This window comes from Salmo salar, chromosome 16 (assembly GCF_965601325.2).
Source record: "Salmo salar chromosome 16, fSalSal1, whole genome shotgun sequence".
Taxonomy (NCBI): Eukaryota; Metazoa; Chordata; class Actinopteri; order Salmoniformes; family Salmonidae; genus Salmo; species Salmo salar.
Genome location: NC_138306.1, coordinates 96070001 through 96090000, shown reverse-complemented (window position 1 = coordinate 96090000; position 20000 = coordinate 96070001). Strand labels below are relative to the sequence as shown.

Here is a 20000-nt window from a genome sequence, read left to right as displayed (position 1 = left end):
CAGAGCGACATGCATACATTTCATACATTTTATTTTATTTATTTTTTTCCCCCCGTACTGGTCCCCCCGTGGGAATCGAACCCACAACCCTGGCGTTGCAAACACCATGCTCTACCAACTGAGCCACAGGGGACTTGAGTACGGAGACCCAACCCCGTGTAGATCAGAGACGTATTTCTCTCCCTGGTTGTTGTCGATCCTAATGGTAGTATTTCGGGCCCAGCTACTGTATCTCAGGCCTGGTTTGCCTAGTCCTCCTCCCCAGCAGAGCAGTAGAGATCTCAGAGGGGATGTACGGGGACTGTCACTGAGCTAGTCCCAGTGTTGCATGCCATACATTCCTCCACACATTCCTGTAGACATTCCTGCAGGTCTTGTTCAACAGCTGGCCCATCCCCTGTTGTTCTGCTGGGGGGCCATGGAGCTCCCAGCCCCTTCAACCCCCCCCCCCCCCTCAGGGCTCCCATTCACCCAGGCAGCAGGCACTTGTTGTGGGGCCAACAACGACAGATGCTGCTCCTGCAGCCCAGCCCTTCCATCAGACTATGTACGACATCCAGCTATTCTGGGATAAGGAAGGAAAAAGGACACATTTGATATCTTATGGGGTCAACACATTTCTGTACAAGCTGTCGCCATACTGGGTCAGTGGTTCCAGTCCTCCAGAACCCCTAACAGAACACATTATATACTGGGTCAGTGGTTCCAGTCCTCCAGAACCCCCTAACAGAACACATTATATACTGGGTCTGTAATGCCAGAGGTACCAGTCCTCCAGAACCCCTAACAGAACACATTATATACTGGGTCTCTAATGCCAGTGGTTCCAGTCCTCCAGAACCCCCTAACAGAACACATTATATACTGGGTCTGTAATGCCAGAGGTACCAGTCCTCCAGAACCCCTAACAGAACACATTATATACTGGGTCTCTAATGCCAGTGGTTCCAGTCCTCCAGAACCCCTAACAGAACACATTATATACTGGGTCAGTGGTTCCAGTCCTCCAGAACCCCCAACAGAACACATTATATACTGGGTCAGTGGTTCCAGTCCTCCAGAACCCCCAACAGAACACATTATATACTGGGTCAGTGGTTCCAGTCCTCCAGAACACATGATATACTGGGTCTGTGGTTCCAGTCCTCCAGAACCCCTAACAGAACACATTATATACTGGGTCAGTGGTTCCAGTCCTCCAGAACCCCCTAACAGAACACATTATATACTGGGTCAGTGGTTCCAGTCCTCCAGAACCCCCAACAGAACACATTATATACTGGGTCAGTGGTTCCAGTCCTCCAGAACCCCTAACAGAACACATTATATACTGGGTCAGTGGTACCAGTCCTCCAGAACCCCCAACAGAACACATTATATACTGGTTCAGTGGTTCCAGTCCTCCAGAACCCCCAACAGAACACATTATATACTGGGTCTCTGCCAGTGGTTCCAGTCCTCCAGAACCCCCAACAGAACACATTATATACTGGGTCTGTAATGCCAGTGGTTCCAGTCCTCCAGAACCCCCAACAGAACACATTATATACTGGGTCTGTAATGCCAGTGGTTCCAGTCCTCCAGAACCCCCCAACAGAACACATTATATACTGGGTCAGTGGTTCCAGTCCTCCAGAACCCCTAACAGAACACATTATATACTGGGCCAGTGGTTCCAGTCCTCCAGAACCCCCCAACAGAACACATTATATACTGGGTCAGTGGTTCCAGTCCTCCAGAACCCCTAACAGAACACATTATATACTGGGTCTGTAATGCCAGTGGTTCCAGTCCTCCAGAACCCCCAACAGAACACATTATATACTGGGTCAGTGGTTCCAGTCCTCCAGAACCCCCTAACAGAACACATTATATACTGGGTCAGTGGTTCCAGTCCTCCAGAACCCCCAACAGAACACATTATATACTGGGTCAGTGGTTCCAGTCCTCCAGAACCCCCAACAGAACACATTATATACTGGGTCAGTGGTTCCAGTCCTCCAGAACCCCCAACAGAACACATTATATACTGGGTCTCTGCCAGTGGTTCCAGTCCTCCAGAACCCCCAACAGAACACATTATATACTGGGTCTGTAATGCCAGTGGTACCAGTCCTCCAGAACCCCCAACAGAACACATTATATACTGGGTCTCTGCCAGTGGTACCAGTCCTCCAGAACCCCCAACAGAACACATTATATACTGGGTCTCTGCCAGTGGTACCAGTCCTCCAGAACCCCCAACAGAACACATTATATACTGGGTCTCTGCCAGTGGTACCAGTCCTCCAGAACCCCCAACAGAACACATTATATACTGGGTCTCTGCCAGTGGTTCCAGTCCTCCAGAACCCCCTAACAGAACACATTATATACTGGGTCAGTGGTTCCAGTCCTCCAGAACCCCTAACAGAACACATTATATACTGGGTCAGTGGTTCCAGTCCTCCAGAACCCCCAACAGAACACATTATATACTGGGTCAGTGGTTCCAGTCCTCCAGAACCCCTAACAGAACACATGATATACTGGGTCTCTAATGCCAGTGGTTCCAGTCCTCCAGAACCCCCTAACAGAACACATTATATACTGGGTCAGTGGTTCCAGTCCTCCAGAACCCCTAACAGAACACATTATATACTGGGTCAGTGGTTCCAGTCCTCCAGAATCCCCTAACAGAACACATTATATACTGGGTCAGTGGTTCCAGTCCTCCAGAACCCCTAACAGAACACATTATATACTGGGTCAGTGGTTCCAGTCCTCCAGAACCCCCAACAGAACACATTATATACTGGGTCAGTGGTTCCAGTCCTCCAGAACCCCTAACAGAACACATGATATACTGGGTCTCTAATGCCAGTGGTTCCAGTCCTCCAGAACCCCCTAACAGAACACATTATATACTGGGTCAGTGGTTCCAGTCCTCCAGAACCCCTAACAGAACACATTATATACTGGGTCAGTGGTTCCAGTCCTCCAGAATCCCCTAACAGAACACATTATATACTGGGTCAGTGGTTCCAGTCCTCCAGAACCCCTAACAGAACACATGATATACTGGGTCAGTGGTACCAGTCCTCCAGAACCCCCAACAGAACACATTATATACTGGGTCTCTGCCAGTGGTTCCAGTCCTCCAGAACCCCCAACAGAACACATTATATACTGGGTCTCTGCCAGTGGTTCCAGTCCTCCAGAACCCCTAACAGAACACATTATATACTGGGTCAGTGGTTCCAGTCCTCCAGAACCCCTAACAGAACACATTATATACTGGGTCTGTAATGCCAGTGGTTCCAGTCCTCCAGAACCCCTAACAGAACACATTATATACTGGGTCAGTGGTTCCAGTCCTCCAGAACCCCTAACAGAACACATTATATACTGGGTCAGTGGTTCCAGTCCTCCAGAACCCCCAACAGAACACATTATATACTGGGTCAGTGGTTCCAGTCCTCCAGAACCCCTAACAGAACACATTATATACTGGGTCTGTAATGCCAGTGGTTCCAGTCCTCCAGAACCCCCTAACAGAACACATTATATACTGGGTCAGTGGTACCAGTCCTCCAGAACCCCCAACAGAACACATTATATACTGGGTCTGTAATGTCAGTGGTTTCCAACTCTGGTATGATTTGGTAATAATTCCAGTGTATTAAGCAACAGTGATGTGGTTTTCAGTGGAAGTATTTTCTTTCCCCGCAGGCCAACACCTGCTGTATTCACTTGCCAATAATGATACTGCCTTTTTCACTCTGCCACAAACAGACAGACTTCTTCTATGGTCCTTCCACATTATGGCCCATATTGATACAGTAACACTAGAGAAAGGTGGAGAGACAGAATGGGTTTATTACCGTGTTACAGTAACACTAGAGAAAGGCTTGGCGGAGAGACAGAATGGGTTTATTACCGTGTTACAGTAACACTAGAGAAAGGCTTGGCGGAGAGACAGAATGGGTTTATTACCGTGTTACAGTAACACTAGAGAAAGGCTTGGCGGAGAGACAGAATGGGTTTATTACCGTGTTACAGTAACACTAGAGAAAGGCTTGGCGGAGAGACAGAATGGGTTTATTACCGTGTTACAGTAACACTAGAGAAAGGCTTGGCGGAGAGACAGAATGGGTTTATTACCGTGTTACAGTAACACTAGAGAAAGGCTTGGCGGAGAGACAGAATGGGTTTATTACCGTGTTACAGTAACACTAGAGAAAGGCTTGGCGGAGAGACAGAATGGGTTTATTACCGTGTTACAGTAACACTAGAGAAAGGCTTGGCGGAGAGACAGAATGGGTTTATTACCGTGTTACAGTAACACTAGAGAAAGGCTTGGCGGACAGACAGAATGGGTTTATTACCGTGTTACAGTAACACTAGAGAAAGGCTTGGCGGAGAGACAGAATGGGTTTATTACCGTGTTACAGTAACACTAGAGAAAGGCTTGGCGGAGAGACAGAATGGGTTTATTACCGTGTTACAGTAACACTAGAGAAAGGCTTGGCGGAGAGACAGAATGGGTTTATTACCGTGTTACAGTAACACTAGAGAAAGGCTTGGCGGACAGACAGAATGGGTTTATTACCGTGTTACAGTAACACTAGAGAAAGGCTTGGCGGAGAGACAGAATGGGTTTATTACCGTGTTACAGTAACACTAGAGAAAGGCTTGGCGGAGAGACAGAATGGGTTTATTACCGTGTTACAGTAACACTAGAGAAAGGCTTGGCGGAGAGACAGAATGGGTTTATTACCGTGTTACAGTAACACTAGAGAAAGGCTTGGCGGAGAGACAGAATGGGTTTATTACCGTGTTACAGTAACACTAGAGAAAGGCTTGGCGGAGAGACAGAATGGGTTTATTACCGTGTTACAGTAACACTAGAGAAAGGCTTGGCGGAGAGACAGAATGGGTTTATTACCGTGTTACAGTAACACTAGAGAAAGGCTTGGCGGAGAGACAGAATGGGTTTATTACCGTGTTACAGTAACACTAGAGAAAGGCTTGGCGGACAGACAGAATGGGTTTATTACCGTGTTACAGTAACACTAGAGAAAGGCTTGGCGGAGAGACAGAATGGGTTTATTACCGTGTTACAGTAACACTAGAGAAAGGCTTGGCGGAGAGACAGAATGGGTTTTTTACCGTGTTACAGTAACACTAGAGAAAGGCTTGGCGGAGAGACAGAATGGGTTTATTACCGTGTTACAGTAACACTAGAGAAAGGCTTGGCGGAGAGACAGAATGGGTTTATTACCGTGTTACAGTAACACTAGAGAAAGGCTTGGCGGAGAGACAGAATGGGTTTATTACCGTGTTACAGTAACACTAGAGAAAGGCTTGGCGGAGAGACAGAATGGGTTTATTACCGTGTTACAGTAACACTAGAGAAAGGCTTGGCGGAGAGACAGAATGGGTTTATTACCGTGTTACAGTAACACTAGAGAAAGGCTTGGCGGAGAGACAGAATGGGTTTATTACCGTGTTACAGTAACACTAGAGAAAGGCTTGGCGGAGAGACAGAATGGGTTTATTACCGTGTTACAGTAACACTAGAGAAAGGCTTGGCGGACAGACAGAATGGGTTTATTACCGTGTTACAGTAACACTAGAGAAATGCTTGGCGGACAGACAGAATGGGTTTATTACCGTGTTACAGTAACACTAGAGAAAGGCTTGGCGGACAGACAGAATGGGTTTATTACCGTGTTACAGTAACACTAGAGAAAGGCTTGGCGGACAGACAGAATGGGTTTATTACCGTGTTACAGTAACACTAGAGAAAGGCTTGGCGGAGAGACAGAATGGGTTTATTACCGTGTTACAGTAACACTAGAGAAAGGTTTGCGGAGAGACAGAATGGGTTTATTACCGTGTTACAGTAACACTAGAGAAAGGCTTGGCGGACAGACAGAATGGGTTTATTACCGTGTTACAGTAACACTAGAGAAAGGCTTGGCGGAGAGACAGAATGGGTTTATTACCTACCGTTATACCGTTATATGGCAAGGGTGCTTCGATTACCAGTTGAGAAATTAAAATTGTAGCTCTTTTTAATGGTGGTTTATAAAACATTTAACCCCCTAAGGTCGATTTTAATTTATTTTTAAATAAAATATATTATTTTTTTCTTCGGAAATCCAATCCATTTAGCATAATACACAAATCCCCATCAAAATCCTTTTGTTTAAGCAAGATAAGATTTCGTTTTTTTCTGCATTAGATGCGTTTCGATCCGCTACTTCATCTGAGGTGAAAGGTGACAGAGCTGAGTGGTGTTTCAGACCGTGAAGACCTTCCGAAAAATTGTCTGTAGCGTCCCAACAGTTTGGGCTACAAACTAATATGACCCCTCCGTGGAAAGACGAGACTCTCAGGAACACGTACATGTCGGTGGTTCTGCTCTAGGATGCCCACGGGCCTCACCAGACTGGTCTGAAGGTCCACGGTACCAGTTGAACACATGTATATATGGAGACTGGTTAGCGCCAAAAATATAGGGGTAAATACATGTCCAAAAAAATAACATGAAAAGTATAAATGTTTCCAGCTCTTTCTCTCAGATATAGGACAGACATTTTAGAACAAACTGTTCCATGTAGTCTGGGGGGGGGGGGCTGTTCCATGTAGTCTGGGGGGGGGGGGGGGCTGTTCCATGTAGTTTGGGGGGGGGGGGCTGTTCCATGTAGTCTGGGGGGGGGGGGCTGTTCCATGTAGTCTGGGGGGGGGGGGGGCTGTTCCATGTAGTCTGGGGGGGGGGGGGGCTGTTCCATGTAGTCTGGGGGGGGGGGGCTGTTCCATATAGTCTGGGGGGGGGGGCTGTTCCATGTAGTTTGGGGGGGGCTCTTCCATGTAGTCTGGGGGGGGGGGCTGTTCCATGTAGTTTGGGGGGGGCTGTTCCATGTAGTTTGGGGGGGGCTGTTCCATGTAGTTTGGGGGGGGCTGTTCCATGTAGTTTGGGGGGGGGGGACTGTTCCATGTAGTTAATATTTTATTCAATGTGTTTGTATGGGCTAATAACAGTAAGGCCAAATACAATGGCTAACCAAATACATTTAATATATATATATATATATATATATATATATATATATATATATATATATATATATATATATATATATATATATATATATATACACACATACTTTAAGGGGTCTTACAATTCAAAATGAAATATCAAAGGCTTGGACTGTGAGACGGGGCTTGGACTGTTGGACGGGGCTTGGACTGTTGGACGGGGCTTGGACTGTTGGACGGGGCTTGGACTGTTGGACGGGGCTTGGACTGTTGGACGGGGCTTGGACTGTTGTACGGGGCTTGGACTGTTGGACGGGGCTTGGACTGTTGTACGGCGCTTGGACTCTTAGACGGGGCTTGGACTGTTGTACGGGGCTTGGACTGTTGTACGGCGCTTGGACTCTTAGACGGGGCTTGGACTGTTGGACGGGGCTTGGACTGTTGGACGGGGCTTGGACTGTTGGACGGGGCTTGGACTGTTGGACGGGGCTTGGACTGTTGGACGGGGCTTGGACTGTTGGACGGGGCTTGGACTCTTAGACGGGGCTTGGACTCTTAGACGGGGCTTGGACTGTGAGACGGGGCTTGGACTCTTAGACGGGGCTTGGACTGTGAGACGGGGCTTGGACCTGTGAGACGGGGCTTGGACTGTTGGATGGGGCTTGGACTGTTGGACGGGGCTTTGACTCTTAAGGTTAACGGCAGGTAGCCAAGCGGTTAAGAATGTTGGGCCAGTCACTGAAATGTCACTGGTTCGAATCCCTGCCCCCGTGAAACATCTGCCAGTGTGTCCTTGAGCAAGACACTTAACCCTAATAACAGCGCTTTCGGAAAGTATTCAGACCCCTTGATTTTTTTGCACATTTTGTTTACTGGACAGCCTAATTCTAAAATTGATTAAATACAAAAAAATTATTACTCATCAATCTACACACAATACCCCATATTGACAAAGCGGAAACAGGTTTTTAGACATTTTTGCAAATGTATTAAAAATACATAAAAACAGATTATTTTCATAAGTATTCAGACCCTTTGCTATGAGACTTGAAATTGAGCTCAGGTGCATCCTGTTTCCATTGATCATCCTTGAGATGTTTCTACAACTTGATTGGAGTCCACCTGTGGTAAATTCAATTGATTGGACATGATTTGGAAAGGCACACACCTGTCTATATAAGGTCCCACAGTTGACAGTGCATGTCAGAGCAAAAACCAAGCCATGAGGTCGAAGGAATTGTCTGTAGAGCTCCGAGACAGGATTGTGTCGAGGCACAGATCTGGGGAAGGGTACCAAAAACGTTATGCAGCATTGAAGGTCCCCAAGAACACAGTGGCCTCCATCATTCTGAAATGGAAGAAGTTTGGAGCCACCAAGACTATCTCTGCAGCACTCCACCAATCAGGCCTTTATGGTAGAGTGGCCAGACGGAAGCCACTCCTCAGTAAAAGGCACATGACAGCCCGCTTGGAGTTTGTCAAAAGGCACCTAAAGGACTCTCAATTCATGAGAAACAAGATTCTCTGGTCTGATGAAACCAAGATGAAACTCTTCGGCCTGATTGCCAAGCGTCACGCCTGGAGGAAACCTGGCACCATCCCTACGGTGAATCATGGTGGTGGAAGCATCAGGCTGGGGGGATGTTTTTCAGCGGGCAGGGACTGGGAGACTAGTCAGGATCGAGGCAAAGATGAACGGAGCAAAGTACAGAGAGATCCTTGATGAAAACCTGCTGCAGGGCGCTCAGGACCTCAGACTGGGGTGAAGGTTCACCTTCCAACAGGACAACGACCCTGAGCACTCAGCCAAGACAAAGCAGGAGTGGCTTTGGGACAAGTCTCTGAATGTTCTTAAGTGGCCCAGCCAGAGCCCAGACTTGAACCCGATCGAACATCTCTGGAGAGACCTGAAAATAGCTGTGCAGCGACGCTCCCCATCCAACCTGACAGAGCTTGAGAGGATCTGCAGAGAAGAATGGGAGAAACTCCCCAAATACAGGTGTGCCAAGCTTGTAGCGTCATACCCAAGAAGACTCGAGGCTGTAATTGCCGCCAAAGTTAATTCAACAAAGTACTGAATACTTATGTAAATGTGATATTTAAAAAAAGAAATAATAATAATTAGCAAAAAATGTCTAAACACATGTTCTTGCTTTATCATTACGGGGTATTATGGGTAGATTGAGGGGGAAAGTCTAACGTAACAAAATGTGGAAAAAGTCCAAGGGTCTGAATACTTTCCGAATGCACTGTAAATTACTAAAATGTAAAGGTATTTTCATAAATTAAAACATTAACCAACAATGGGATTTTTTTTTTCTTCTTCTTTCTACCAGGCAATTTGCCTGCGCTAATTATATGTGGGCTAACGGAAACCCTGGAGTGTGTAGTGAGAGTGTGTGTGAGGTGCCATGTCGTGCCGTACGCCCTGTCCGGACGTGTCTATGCGGCCACCTGAAACTCATGACTAAAACCGTAAACGGGTGACTCCCCATGCCAGCTAGTCTCTCTGCGTCAGTGAAAACTTCAAACTGAATACAATACAAACTGCCAGTCTGATTGAGAAACAACAGTTTATACAGTTAACGTCAGAAGTTTACATACACCTTTAGCCAAATACATTTGAACTCAGTTTTTCCACAATTCCTGACATTTTAATCCTAGTAAAAAAAAATCCCTGTCTTATGTCAGTTAGGATCACCACTTTATTTTAAGAATGTGAAATGTCAGAATAATAGTAGAGAGAATGATTTATTTCAGCTTTTATTTCTTTCGTCACATTCCCAGAGGGTCAGAAGTTTACATACACTCAATTAGTATTTGGTAGCATTGCCTTTAAATTGTTTAACTTGGGTCAAACGTTTCGGGTAGCCTTCCACAAGCTTCCCACAATAAGTTGGGTGAATTTTGGCCCATTCCTCCTGACAGAGCTGGTGTAACTGAGTCAGGTTTGTAGGCCTCCTTGCTCGCACACGCTTTTTCAGTTCTGCCCACAAATGTTCTATAGGATTGAGGTCAGGGCTTTGTGATGGCCACTCCAATACCTTGACTTTGTTGTCCTTAAGCCATTTAGCCACAATTGTGGTGATCGATGGTATCAAAAGCGGCACTAAGATCTAGTTCTGCCCACAAATGTTCTATAGGATTGAGGTCAGGGCTTTGTGATGGGGTCATAACATCTAGTTATACAGCAGCATAGAGAGAAACATCTAGTGATACAGCAGCGCCGATGCAGAACAAGAAGCCAGTTCATAGTAGCAGGAAGTGGCAGCAGGATGAGTGAGCCGACTCAGTCAGCTTAAATAGACCCAACAAGGTTGGTGTGATTTGTTCCTAGCCTTGTCTCATTGGTGCCGTCTCAGCTGATACGTCAGCCTGAAGAAGGGGAATTTGGGTTTGGAACCATTTCCTGTCCAGTATCACTGCAGGTGGTTTGTAGTCAGTGTTTAAATATGGAACCATTTCCTGTCCAGTATCACTGCAGGTGGTTTGTAGTCAGTGATAAATATGGAACCATTTCCTGTCCAGTATCACTGCAGGTGGTTTGTAGTCAGTGATAAATATGGAACCATTTCCCGTCCAGTATCACTGCATGTGGTTTGTAGTCAGTGTTTAAATATGGAACCATTTCCTGTCCAGTATCACTGCAGGTGGTTTGTAGTCAGTGATAAATATGGAACCATTTCCTGTCCAGCAGTGATGTGTAGTCAGTGTTAAATATGGAACCATTTCCTGTCCAGCAGTGATTTGTAGTCAGTGTTAAATATGGAACCATTTCCTGTCCAGCAGTGATTTGTAGTCAGTGATACTCAATAGAACATAGAACATAGAGTAGGGAGACCCCTACTCTCTCCATCTCAACTTAACACGAGTTTAACTGAACAGCCAGTCCCCCCCCTATGCAAGATTCACCGGGAAGAGCTAAATGTGTCTCTGTGTCCTCCAGGTTAAATATATATATATATATATATATAAATATATATATATAAAACTGTGTGTGTCCAGGTTCCGTGGTGTCCAGATGGGGACAGACAGCCGGGTGGCAGAGCTGCTGAACCAGGTGAAGCTGAAGAGCTTGGAGACCGAGCGCTCTCAGATGGTACAAGAGGAGACTGCCAGGAACCTGGGACAGTATCAGATGGAGACAGAGAAACTACAGAAGAAACTAGAGGTAGGGGACTGCGTCCCAAATGGAGCCCTATTCCCTATATATAGTGCACTACTTTAGACCAGGGCCTTATAGAACCCTATTCCCTATATAGTGCACTACTTTAGACCAGGGCCCTATAGAACCCTATTCCCTATATAGTGCACTACTATAGACCAGGGCCCTATAGAACCCGATTCCCTATATAGTACACTACTTTAGAGCAGTGTTACATACAGCCCATTAGCTCTAGTCCAGGGTGTTACCTACGCCCCATTAGCTCTGGCCCAGGGTGTTACACACAGCCAATTAGCTCTGGTCCAGGAGGTTACATACAGCACCTTAGCTCTGGTCCAGGGTGTTACATACAGCCCTGCAGCTCTGGCCCAGGGTGTTGCATACAGCCCCGTAACTCTGGTCCAGGGTGTTACATACAGCCCCGTAGCTCTGGTCCAGGGTGTTACATACAGCCCCTTAGCTCTGATCCAGGGTGTTACATACATTCCCTTCGCTCTGGTCCAGGGTGTTACATGTGGCTTGCTGAGCCCTGGACCAGAGCTAACTGCCCCTCGTCTTCCATCAGGTCATGACCAAGGAGTTGTACAGGCTGCAGACGGCCTCAGAGAAGCAGATAACGGAACTCCAGGCCCAGAATGCCGAGCAGCAGGCCAGACTACAGACCTACGAGAAACTGGAGCAAGAGCTGGACGACGTCACCATGCAGGCTGCTGAAAGTAACGTTCTCACGACGTTAGGATAGTCATGTTGGCACGACGTTAGGATAGTCATGTTCTCACGACGTTAGGATAGTCATGTTCTCACGACGTTAGGATAGTCATGTTCTCACGACGTTAGGATAGTCATGTTCTCACGACGTTAGGATAGTCATGTTCTCACGACGTTAGGATAGTCATGTTCTCACGACGTTAGGATAGTCATGTTGGCACGACGTTAGGATAGTCATGTTCTCACGACGTTAGGATAGTCATGTTCTCACGACGTTAGGATAGTCATGTTGGCACGACGTTAGGATAGTCATGTTCTCACGACGTTAGGATAGTCATGTTCTCACGACGTTAGGATAGTCATGTTCTCACGACGTTAGGATAGTCATGTTCTCACGACGTTAGGATAGTCATGTTCTCACGACGTTAGGATAGTCATGTTCTCACGACGTTAGGATAGTCATGTTCTCACGACGTTAGGATAGTCATGTTCTCACGACGTTAGGATAGTCATGTTCTCACGACGTTAGGATAGTCATGTTCTCACGACGTTAGGATAGTCATGTTCTCACGACGTTAGGATAGTCATGTTCTCACGACGTTAGGATAGTCATGTTGGCACGACGTTAGGATAGTCATGTTCTCACGACGTTAGGATAGTCATGTTCTCACGACGTTAGGATAGTCATGTTGGCACGACGTTAGAATAATACTGGAGTCATGTTGGCACGACGTTAGAATAATACTGGAGTCATGTTGGCACGACGTTAGAATAATACCGGAGTCATGTTGGCACGACGTTAGAATAATACTGGAGTCATGTTGGCACGACGTTAGAATAATACTGGAGTCATGTTGGCACGACGTTAGAATAATACCGGAGTCATGTTGGCACGACGTTAGAATAATACTGGAGTCATGTTGGCACGACGTTAGAATAATACTGGAGTCATGTTGGCACGACGTTAGAATAATACTGGAGTCATGTTGGCACGACGTTAGAATAATACTGGAGTCATGTTGGCACGACGTTAGAATAATACCGGAGTCATGTTGGCACGACGTTAGAATAATACTGGAGTCATGTTGGCACGACGTTAGAATAATACTGGAGTCATGTTGGCACGACGTTAGAATAATACCGGAGTCATGTTGGCACGACGTTAGAATAATACTGGAGTCATGTTGGCACGACGTTAGAATAATACTGGAGTCATGTTGGCACGACGTTAGAATAATACTGGAGTCATGTTGGCACGACGTTAGAATAATACTGGAGTCATGTTGGCACGACGTTAGAATAATACCTGGAGTCATGTTGGCACGACGTTAGAATAATACTGGAGTCATGTTGGCACGACGTTAGAATAATACTGGAGTCATGTTGGCACGACGTTAGAATAATACTGGAGTCATGTTGGCACGACGTTAGAATAATACTGGAGTCATGTTGGCACGACGTTAGAATAATACTGGAGTCATGTTGGCACGACGTTAGAATAATACTGGAGTCATGTTGGCACGACGTTAGAATAATACTGGAGTCATGTTGGCACGACGTTAGAATAATACTGGAGTCATGTTGGCACGACGTTAGAATAATACTGGAGTCATGTTGGCACGACGTTAGAATAATACTGGAGTCATGTTGGCCCGACGTTAGAATAATACTGGAGTCATGTTGGCACGACGTTAGAATAATACTGGAGTCATGTTGGCACGACGTTAGAATAATACTGGAGTCATGTTGGCACGACGTTAGAATAATACCGGAGTCATGTTGGCACGACGTTAGAATAATACTGGAGTCATGTTGGCACGACGTTAGAATAATACTGGAGTCATGTTGGCACGACGTTAGAATAATACCGGAGTCATGTTGGCACGACGTTAGAATAATACTGGAGTCATATCATCATCAACAGTAGTGATTGACAATACAGATTATTTGACTATAAAATATGCTGCACAACCAGGAGAGTGATACACACACACACACACACACACAGCTCTGATACAGTATTTTCCGCTATGTAACCAAATGTAACTATTCATTGTGTTGTTGGTGTCATCTCTCGTCAGTTGATAATGAGGAGGAAGCAGAGAGAGTTCTGTTCTCCTACGGTTACGGAGCCAACATTCCCACAACCGCCAAGAGACGACTCAAGCAGAGGTGAGATCTTATCTGGATCTGATCTGGATCTGATCTGACGGTCCCTAACGGCCTCTTATTCACTGTATAGGGCCCTGGTCTAAAGTAGTGCACTATATAGGGAATAGGGTTCTATAGGGCCCTGGTCTATAGTAGTGCACTATATAGGGAATAGGGTTCTATAGGGCCCTGGTCTAAAGTAGTGCACTATATATAGGGAATAGGGTTCTATAGGGCCCTGGTCTATAGTAGTGCACTATATAGGGAATAGGGTTCTATAAGGCCCTGGTCTAAAGTAGTGCACTATATAGGGAATAGGGTTCTATAGGGCCCTGGTCTAAAGTAGTGGACTATATATAGGGAATAGGGTTCTATAAGGCCCTGGTCTAAAGTAGTGCACTATATAGGGAATAGGGTGCAATTTGGGATGCATGATTATTGGTTGGTTTTCTGTTTGAGAGTTTATTTAATGTGTGTTTGTTGCAGTGTCCATCTGGCCCGAAGACTGTTGCAGCTGGAGAAACAAAACACACTGTTGAGGAGAGATCTGGAGAAACGCAACACACACACAGGACAGATCTCTGAGGAGGTAACACACAGGACAGATCTCTGAGGAGGTAACACACAGGACAGATCTCTGAGGAGGTAACACACAGGACAGATCTCTGAGGAGGTAACACACAGGACAGATCTCTGAGGAGGTAACACACAGGACAGATCTCTGAGGAGGTAACACACAGGACAGATCTCTGAGGAGGTAACACACAGGACAGATCTCTGAGGAGGTAACACACAGGACAGATCTCTGAGGAGGTAACACACAGGACAGATCTCTGAGGAGGTAACACACAGGACAGATCTCTGAGGAGGTAACACACAGGACAGATCTCTGAGGAGGTAACACACAGGACAGATCTCTGAGGAGGTAACACACACAGGACAGATCTCTGAGGAGGTAACACACAGGACAGATCTCTGAGGAGGTAACACACACAGGACAGATCTCTGAGGAGGTAACACACAGGACAGATCTCTGAGGAGGTAACACACACAGGACAGATCTCTGAGGAGGTAACACACAGGACAGATCTCTGAGGAGGTAACACACACAGGACAGATCTCTGAGGAGGTAACACACACAGGACAGATCTCTGAGGAGGTAACACACAGGACAGATCTCTGAGGAGGTAACACACAGGACAGATCTCTGAGGAGGTAACACACACAGGACAGATCTCTGAGGAGGTAACACACAGGACAGATCTCTGAGGAGGTAACACACAGGACAGATCTCTGAGGAGGTAACACACACAGGACAGATCTCTGAGGAGGTAACACACAGGACAGATCTCTGAGGAGGTAACACACAGGACAGATCTCTGAGGAGGTAACACACAGGACAGATCTCTGAGGAGGTAACACACAGGACAGATCTCTGAGGAGGTAACACACAGGACAGATCTCTGAGGAGGTAACACACAGGACAGATCTCTGAGGAGGTAACACACAGGACAGATCTCTGAGGAGGTAACACACAGGACAGATCTCTGAGGAGGTAACACACAGGACAGATCTCTGAGGAGGTAACACACACAGGACAGATCTCTGAGGAGGTAACACACAGGACAGATCTCTGAGGAGGTAACACACACAGGACAGATCTCTGAGGAGGTAACACACAGGACAGATCTCTGAGGAGGTAACACACACAGGACAGATCTCTGAGGAGGTAACACACAGGACAGATCTCTGAGGAGGTAACACACACAGGACAGATCTCTGAGGAGGTAACACACACAGGACAGATCTCTGAGGAGGTAACACACAGGACAGATCTCTGAGGAGGTAACACACAGGACAGATCTCTGAGGAGGTAACACACACAGGACAGATCTCTGAGGAGGTAACACACAGGACAGATCTCTGAGGAGGTAACACACAGGACAGATCTCTGAGGAGGTAACACACACAGGACAGATCTCTGAGGAGGTAACACACAGGACAGATCTCTGAGGAGGTAACACACAGGACAGATCTCTGAGGAGGTAACACACAGGACAGATCTCTGAGGAGGTAACACACAGGACAGATCTCTGAGGAGGTAACACACAGGACAGATCTCTGAGGAGGTAACACACAGGACAGATCTCTGAGGAGGTAACAGGACAGATCTCTGAGGAGGTAACAGGACAGATCTCTGAGGAGGTAACAGGACAGATCTCTGAGGAGGTAACACACAGGACAGATCTCTGAGGAGGTAACACACAGGACAGATCTCTGAGGAGGTAACACACAGGACAGATCTCTGAGGAGGTAACACACAGGACAGATCTCTGAGGAGGTAACACACAGGACAGATCTCTGAGGAGGTAACACACAGGACAGATCTCTGAGGAGGTAACACACAGGACAGATCTCTGAGGAGGTAACACACAGGACAGATCTCTGAGGAGGTAACAGGACAGATCTCTGAGGAGGTAACACACAGGACAGATCTCTGAGGAGGTAACACACAGGACAGATCTCTGAGGAGGTAACACACAGGACAGATCTCTGAGGAGGTAACACACAGGACAGATCTCTGAGGAGGTAACACACAGGACAGATCTCTGAGGAGGTAACACACAGGACAGATCTCTGAGGAGGTAACACACAGGACAGATCTCTGAGGAGGTAACACACAGGACAGATCTCTGAGGAGGTAACACACAGGACAGATCTCTGAGGAGGTAACACACAGGACAGATCTCTGAGGAGGTACCACACAGGACAGATCTCTGAGGAGGTAACACACAGGACAGATCTCTGAGGAGGTAACACACAGGACAGATCTCTGAGGAGGTAACACACAGGACAGATCTCTGAGGAGGTAACACACAGGACAGATCTCTGAGGAGGTAACACACAGGACAGATCTCTGAGGAGGTAACACACAGGACAGATCTCTGAGGAGGTAACACACAGGACAGATCTCTGAGGAGGTAACACACAGGACAGATCTCTGAGGAGGTAACACACAGGACAGATCTCTGAGGAGGTAACACACAGGACAGATCTCTGAGGAGGTAACACACAGGACAGATCTCTGAGGAGGTAACACACACAGGACAGATCTCTGAGGAGGTAACACACAGGACAGATCTCTGAGGAGGTAACACACAGGACAGATCTCTAGACTCCTAACCCACACAGTGTAGCGGTACAGACTCCTAACCCACACAGTGTAGCGGTACAGACTCCTAACCCACACAGTGTAGCGGTACAGACTCCTAACCCACACAGTGTAGCGGTACAGACTCCTCACCCACACAGTGTAGCGGTACAGACTCCTAACCCACACAGTGTAGCTGTACAGACTCCTAACCCTCACAGTGTAGCGGTACAGACTCCTCACCCACACAGTGTAGCGGTACAGACTCCTAACCCACACAGTGTAGCGGTACAGACTCCTAACCCACACAGTGTAGCGGTACAGACTCCTAACCCACACAGTGTAGCGGTACAGACTCCTAACCCTCACAGTGTAGCGGTACAGACTCCTAACCCACACAGTGTAGCGGTACAGACTCCTAACCCACACAGTGTAGCGGTACAGACTCCTAACCCACACAGTGTAGCGGTACAGACTCCTAACCCACACAGTGTAGCGGTACAGACTCCTAACCCTCACAGTGTAGCGGTACAGACTCCTAGCTAACTAGATGTCTCACCACCTCTATCCAAACCACACCTTCCTTCCTGTCAGTTTTCAACATGAAATATATTCCACCTGAAAGGTGTGTTTATTTCAGAGGACCCTCCCAATCAAAGGCCACGTCAGTGACTGTAGCATGAATCAACAAACGGGTTAAACAAGTGTGTGTGTGTGTGTGTCCTAGCTGGAAGCAGCTAACCATCTCCTACAGCAGGCCCAGCAGCCCTACAGTTACCTGATCGACACAGTGAGACAGAGAGACACACAGATACTGTCCCTCAGAGAGCGCATCATACAGCTGGAGGAGGACACCAGGTACACATCCCACTGTCTCCCCCGTCTTTCAGTCTCCCCCCCGTCTTTCAGTCTCCCCCCTGTCTTTCAGTCTCCCCCTTTCAGTCTCCCCCTGTCTTTCAGTCTCCCCCCTGTCTTTCAGTCTCCCCCTTTCAGTCTCCCCCCTGTCTTTCAGTCTCCCCCTTTCGGCCTCACCCCAGGTCCTGTCCTTCTCAGCCCTAGGGGCCCTGGCCAAATGTAGTGCACCATCGAGGGCTCTGGTTAAAAGTAGTGCACTATAGAGGGCTCTGGTCTAAAGTAGTGCACTATATAGGGTCCTGGTCTAAAGTAGTGCACTATATAGGGCCCTGGTCTAAAGTAGTGCACTATATAGGGCCCTGGTCTAAAGTAGTGCACTATATAGGGAATAGGGTTCTATAGGGCTCTGGTCTAAAGTAGTGCACTATATAGGGCCCTGGTCTAAAGTAGTGCACTATATAGGGCTCTGGTCTAAAGTATCAAATCAAATGTATTTATAAAGCCCTTCTTACATCAGCTGATATCTCAAAGTGCTGTACAGAAACCCAGCCTAAAACCCCAAACAGCAAGCAATGCAGGTGTAGAAGCACGGTGGCTAGGAAAAACTCCCTAGAAAGGCCAGAACCTAGGAAGAAACCTAGAGAGGAACCAGGCTATGAGGGGGTGGACCAGTCCTCTTCTCGCTGTGCTGGGTGGAGATTAGAAACCTAGAGAGGAACCAGGCTATGAGGGGGTGGACCAGTCCTCTTCTCGCTGTGCTGGGTGGAGATTAGAAACCTAGAGAGGAACCAGGCTATGAGGGGTGGACCAGTCCTCTTCTGGCTGTGCTGGGTGGAGATTAGAAACCTAGAGAGGAACCAGGCTATGAGGGGTGGCCAGTCCTCTTCTGGCTGTGCTGGGTGGAGATTAGAAACCTAGAGAGGAACCAGGCTATGAGGGGTGGCCGGTCCTTTTCTGGCTGTGCTGGATGGAGATTAGAAACCTAGAGAGGAACCAGGCTATGAGGGGTGGCCAGTCCTCTTCTGGCTGTGCTGGGTGGAGATTAGAAACCTAGAGAGGAACCAGGCTATGAGGGGTGGACCAGTCCTCTTCTGGCTGTGCTGGGTGGAGATTAGAAACCTAGAGAGGAACCAGGCTATGAGGGGGTGGACCAGTCCTCTTCTCGCTGTGCTGGGTGGAGATTAGAAACCTAGAGAGGAACCAGGCTATGAGGGGTGGACCAGTCCTCTTCTGGCTGTGCTGGGTGGAGATTAGAAACCTAGAGAGGAACCAGGCTATGAGGGGTGGCCAGTCCTCTTCTGGCTGTGCTGGGTGGAGATTAGAAACCTAGAGAGGAACCAGGCTATGAGGGGTGGCCGGTCCTTTTCTGGCTGTGCTGGATGGAGATTAGAAACCTAGAGAGGAACCAGGCTATGAGGGGTGGCCAGTCCTCTTCTGGCTGTGCTGGGTGGAGATTAGAAACCTAGAGAGGAACCAGGCTATGAGGGGTGGACCAGTCCTCTTCTGGCTGTGCTGGGTGGAGATTATAACAGAACATGGCCAAGATGTTCAAATGTTCATAAATGACCAGCAGGGTCAAATAATAATAATCATAGTAGTTGTCGAGGGTGCAACAAGTCAGTAACACAAGAGTAAGTGTCAGTTGGCTTTTTCATAGCCGATCATTGAGAGTATCTCTACCGCTCCTGCTGTCTCTAGAAAGTTGAAAACAGCAGGTCTGGGACAGGTAGCACGTCCGGTGAACAGGTCAGGGTTCCATAGCCGCAGGCAGAACAGATGAAACTGGAGCAGCAGCACAGCCAGGTGGACTGGGGGACAGCAAGGAGTCATCATGCCAAGTAGTCCTGAGGCATGGTCCTAGGGCTCAGGTCCTCCGAAAGAGAGAATTAGAGAGAGCATACTTAAATTCACACAGGACACCGGATAAGACAGGAGAAATACTCC

General features: G+C 47.4%; 1 protein-coding gene and 1 non-coding gene across 2 annotated transcripts in view; one reads left to right on the top strand and one right to left on the bottom strand.

The window, feature by feature from the left end:
- pibf1 (progesterone immunomodulatory binding factor 1) overlaps positions 1–20000 on the top strand; it is a 56265-nt gene that overhangs the window by 34362 nt on the left and 1903 nt on the right. Inside the window, exons 10-14 of the mRNA XM_082962441.1 lie at positions 11032–11197; positions 11757–11907; positions 13981–14071; positions 14537–14639; positions 17929–18059. Coding sequence (XP_082818567.1) covers positions 11032–11197; positions 11757–11907; positions 13981–14071; positions 14537–14639; positions 17929–18059 — 642 coding nt within the window. The remainder of the gene's footprint in view (positions 1–11031; positions 11198–11756; positions 11908–13980; positions 14072–14536; positions 14640–17928; positions 18060–20000) is intronic.
- On the bottom strand, positions 61–133 carry trnaa-ugc (transfer RNA alanine (anticodon UGC)). Its single transcript has one exon. It is a non-coding gene; the product is annotated as a tRNA-Ala (tRNA).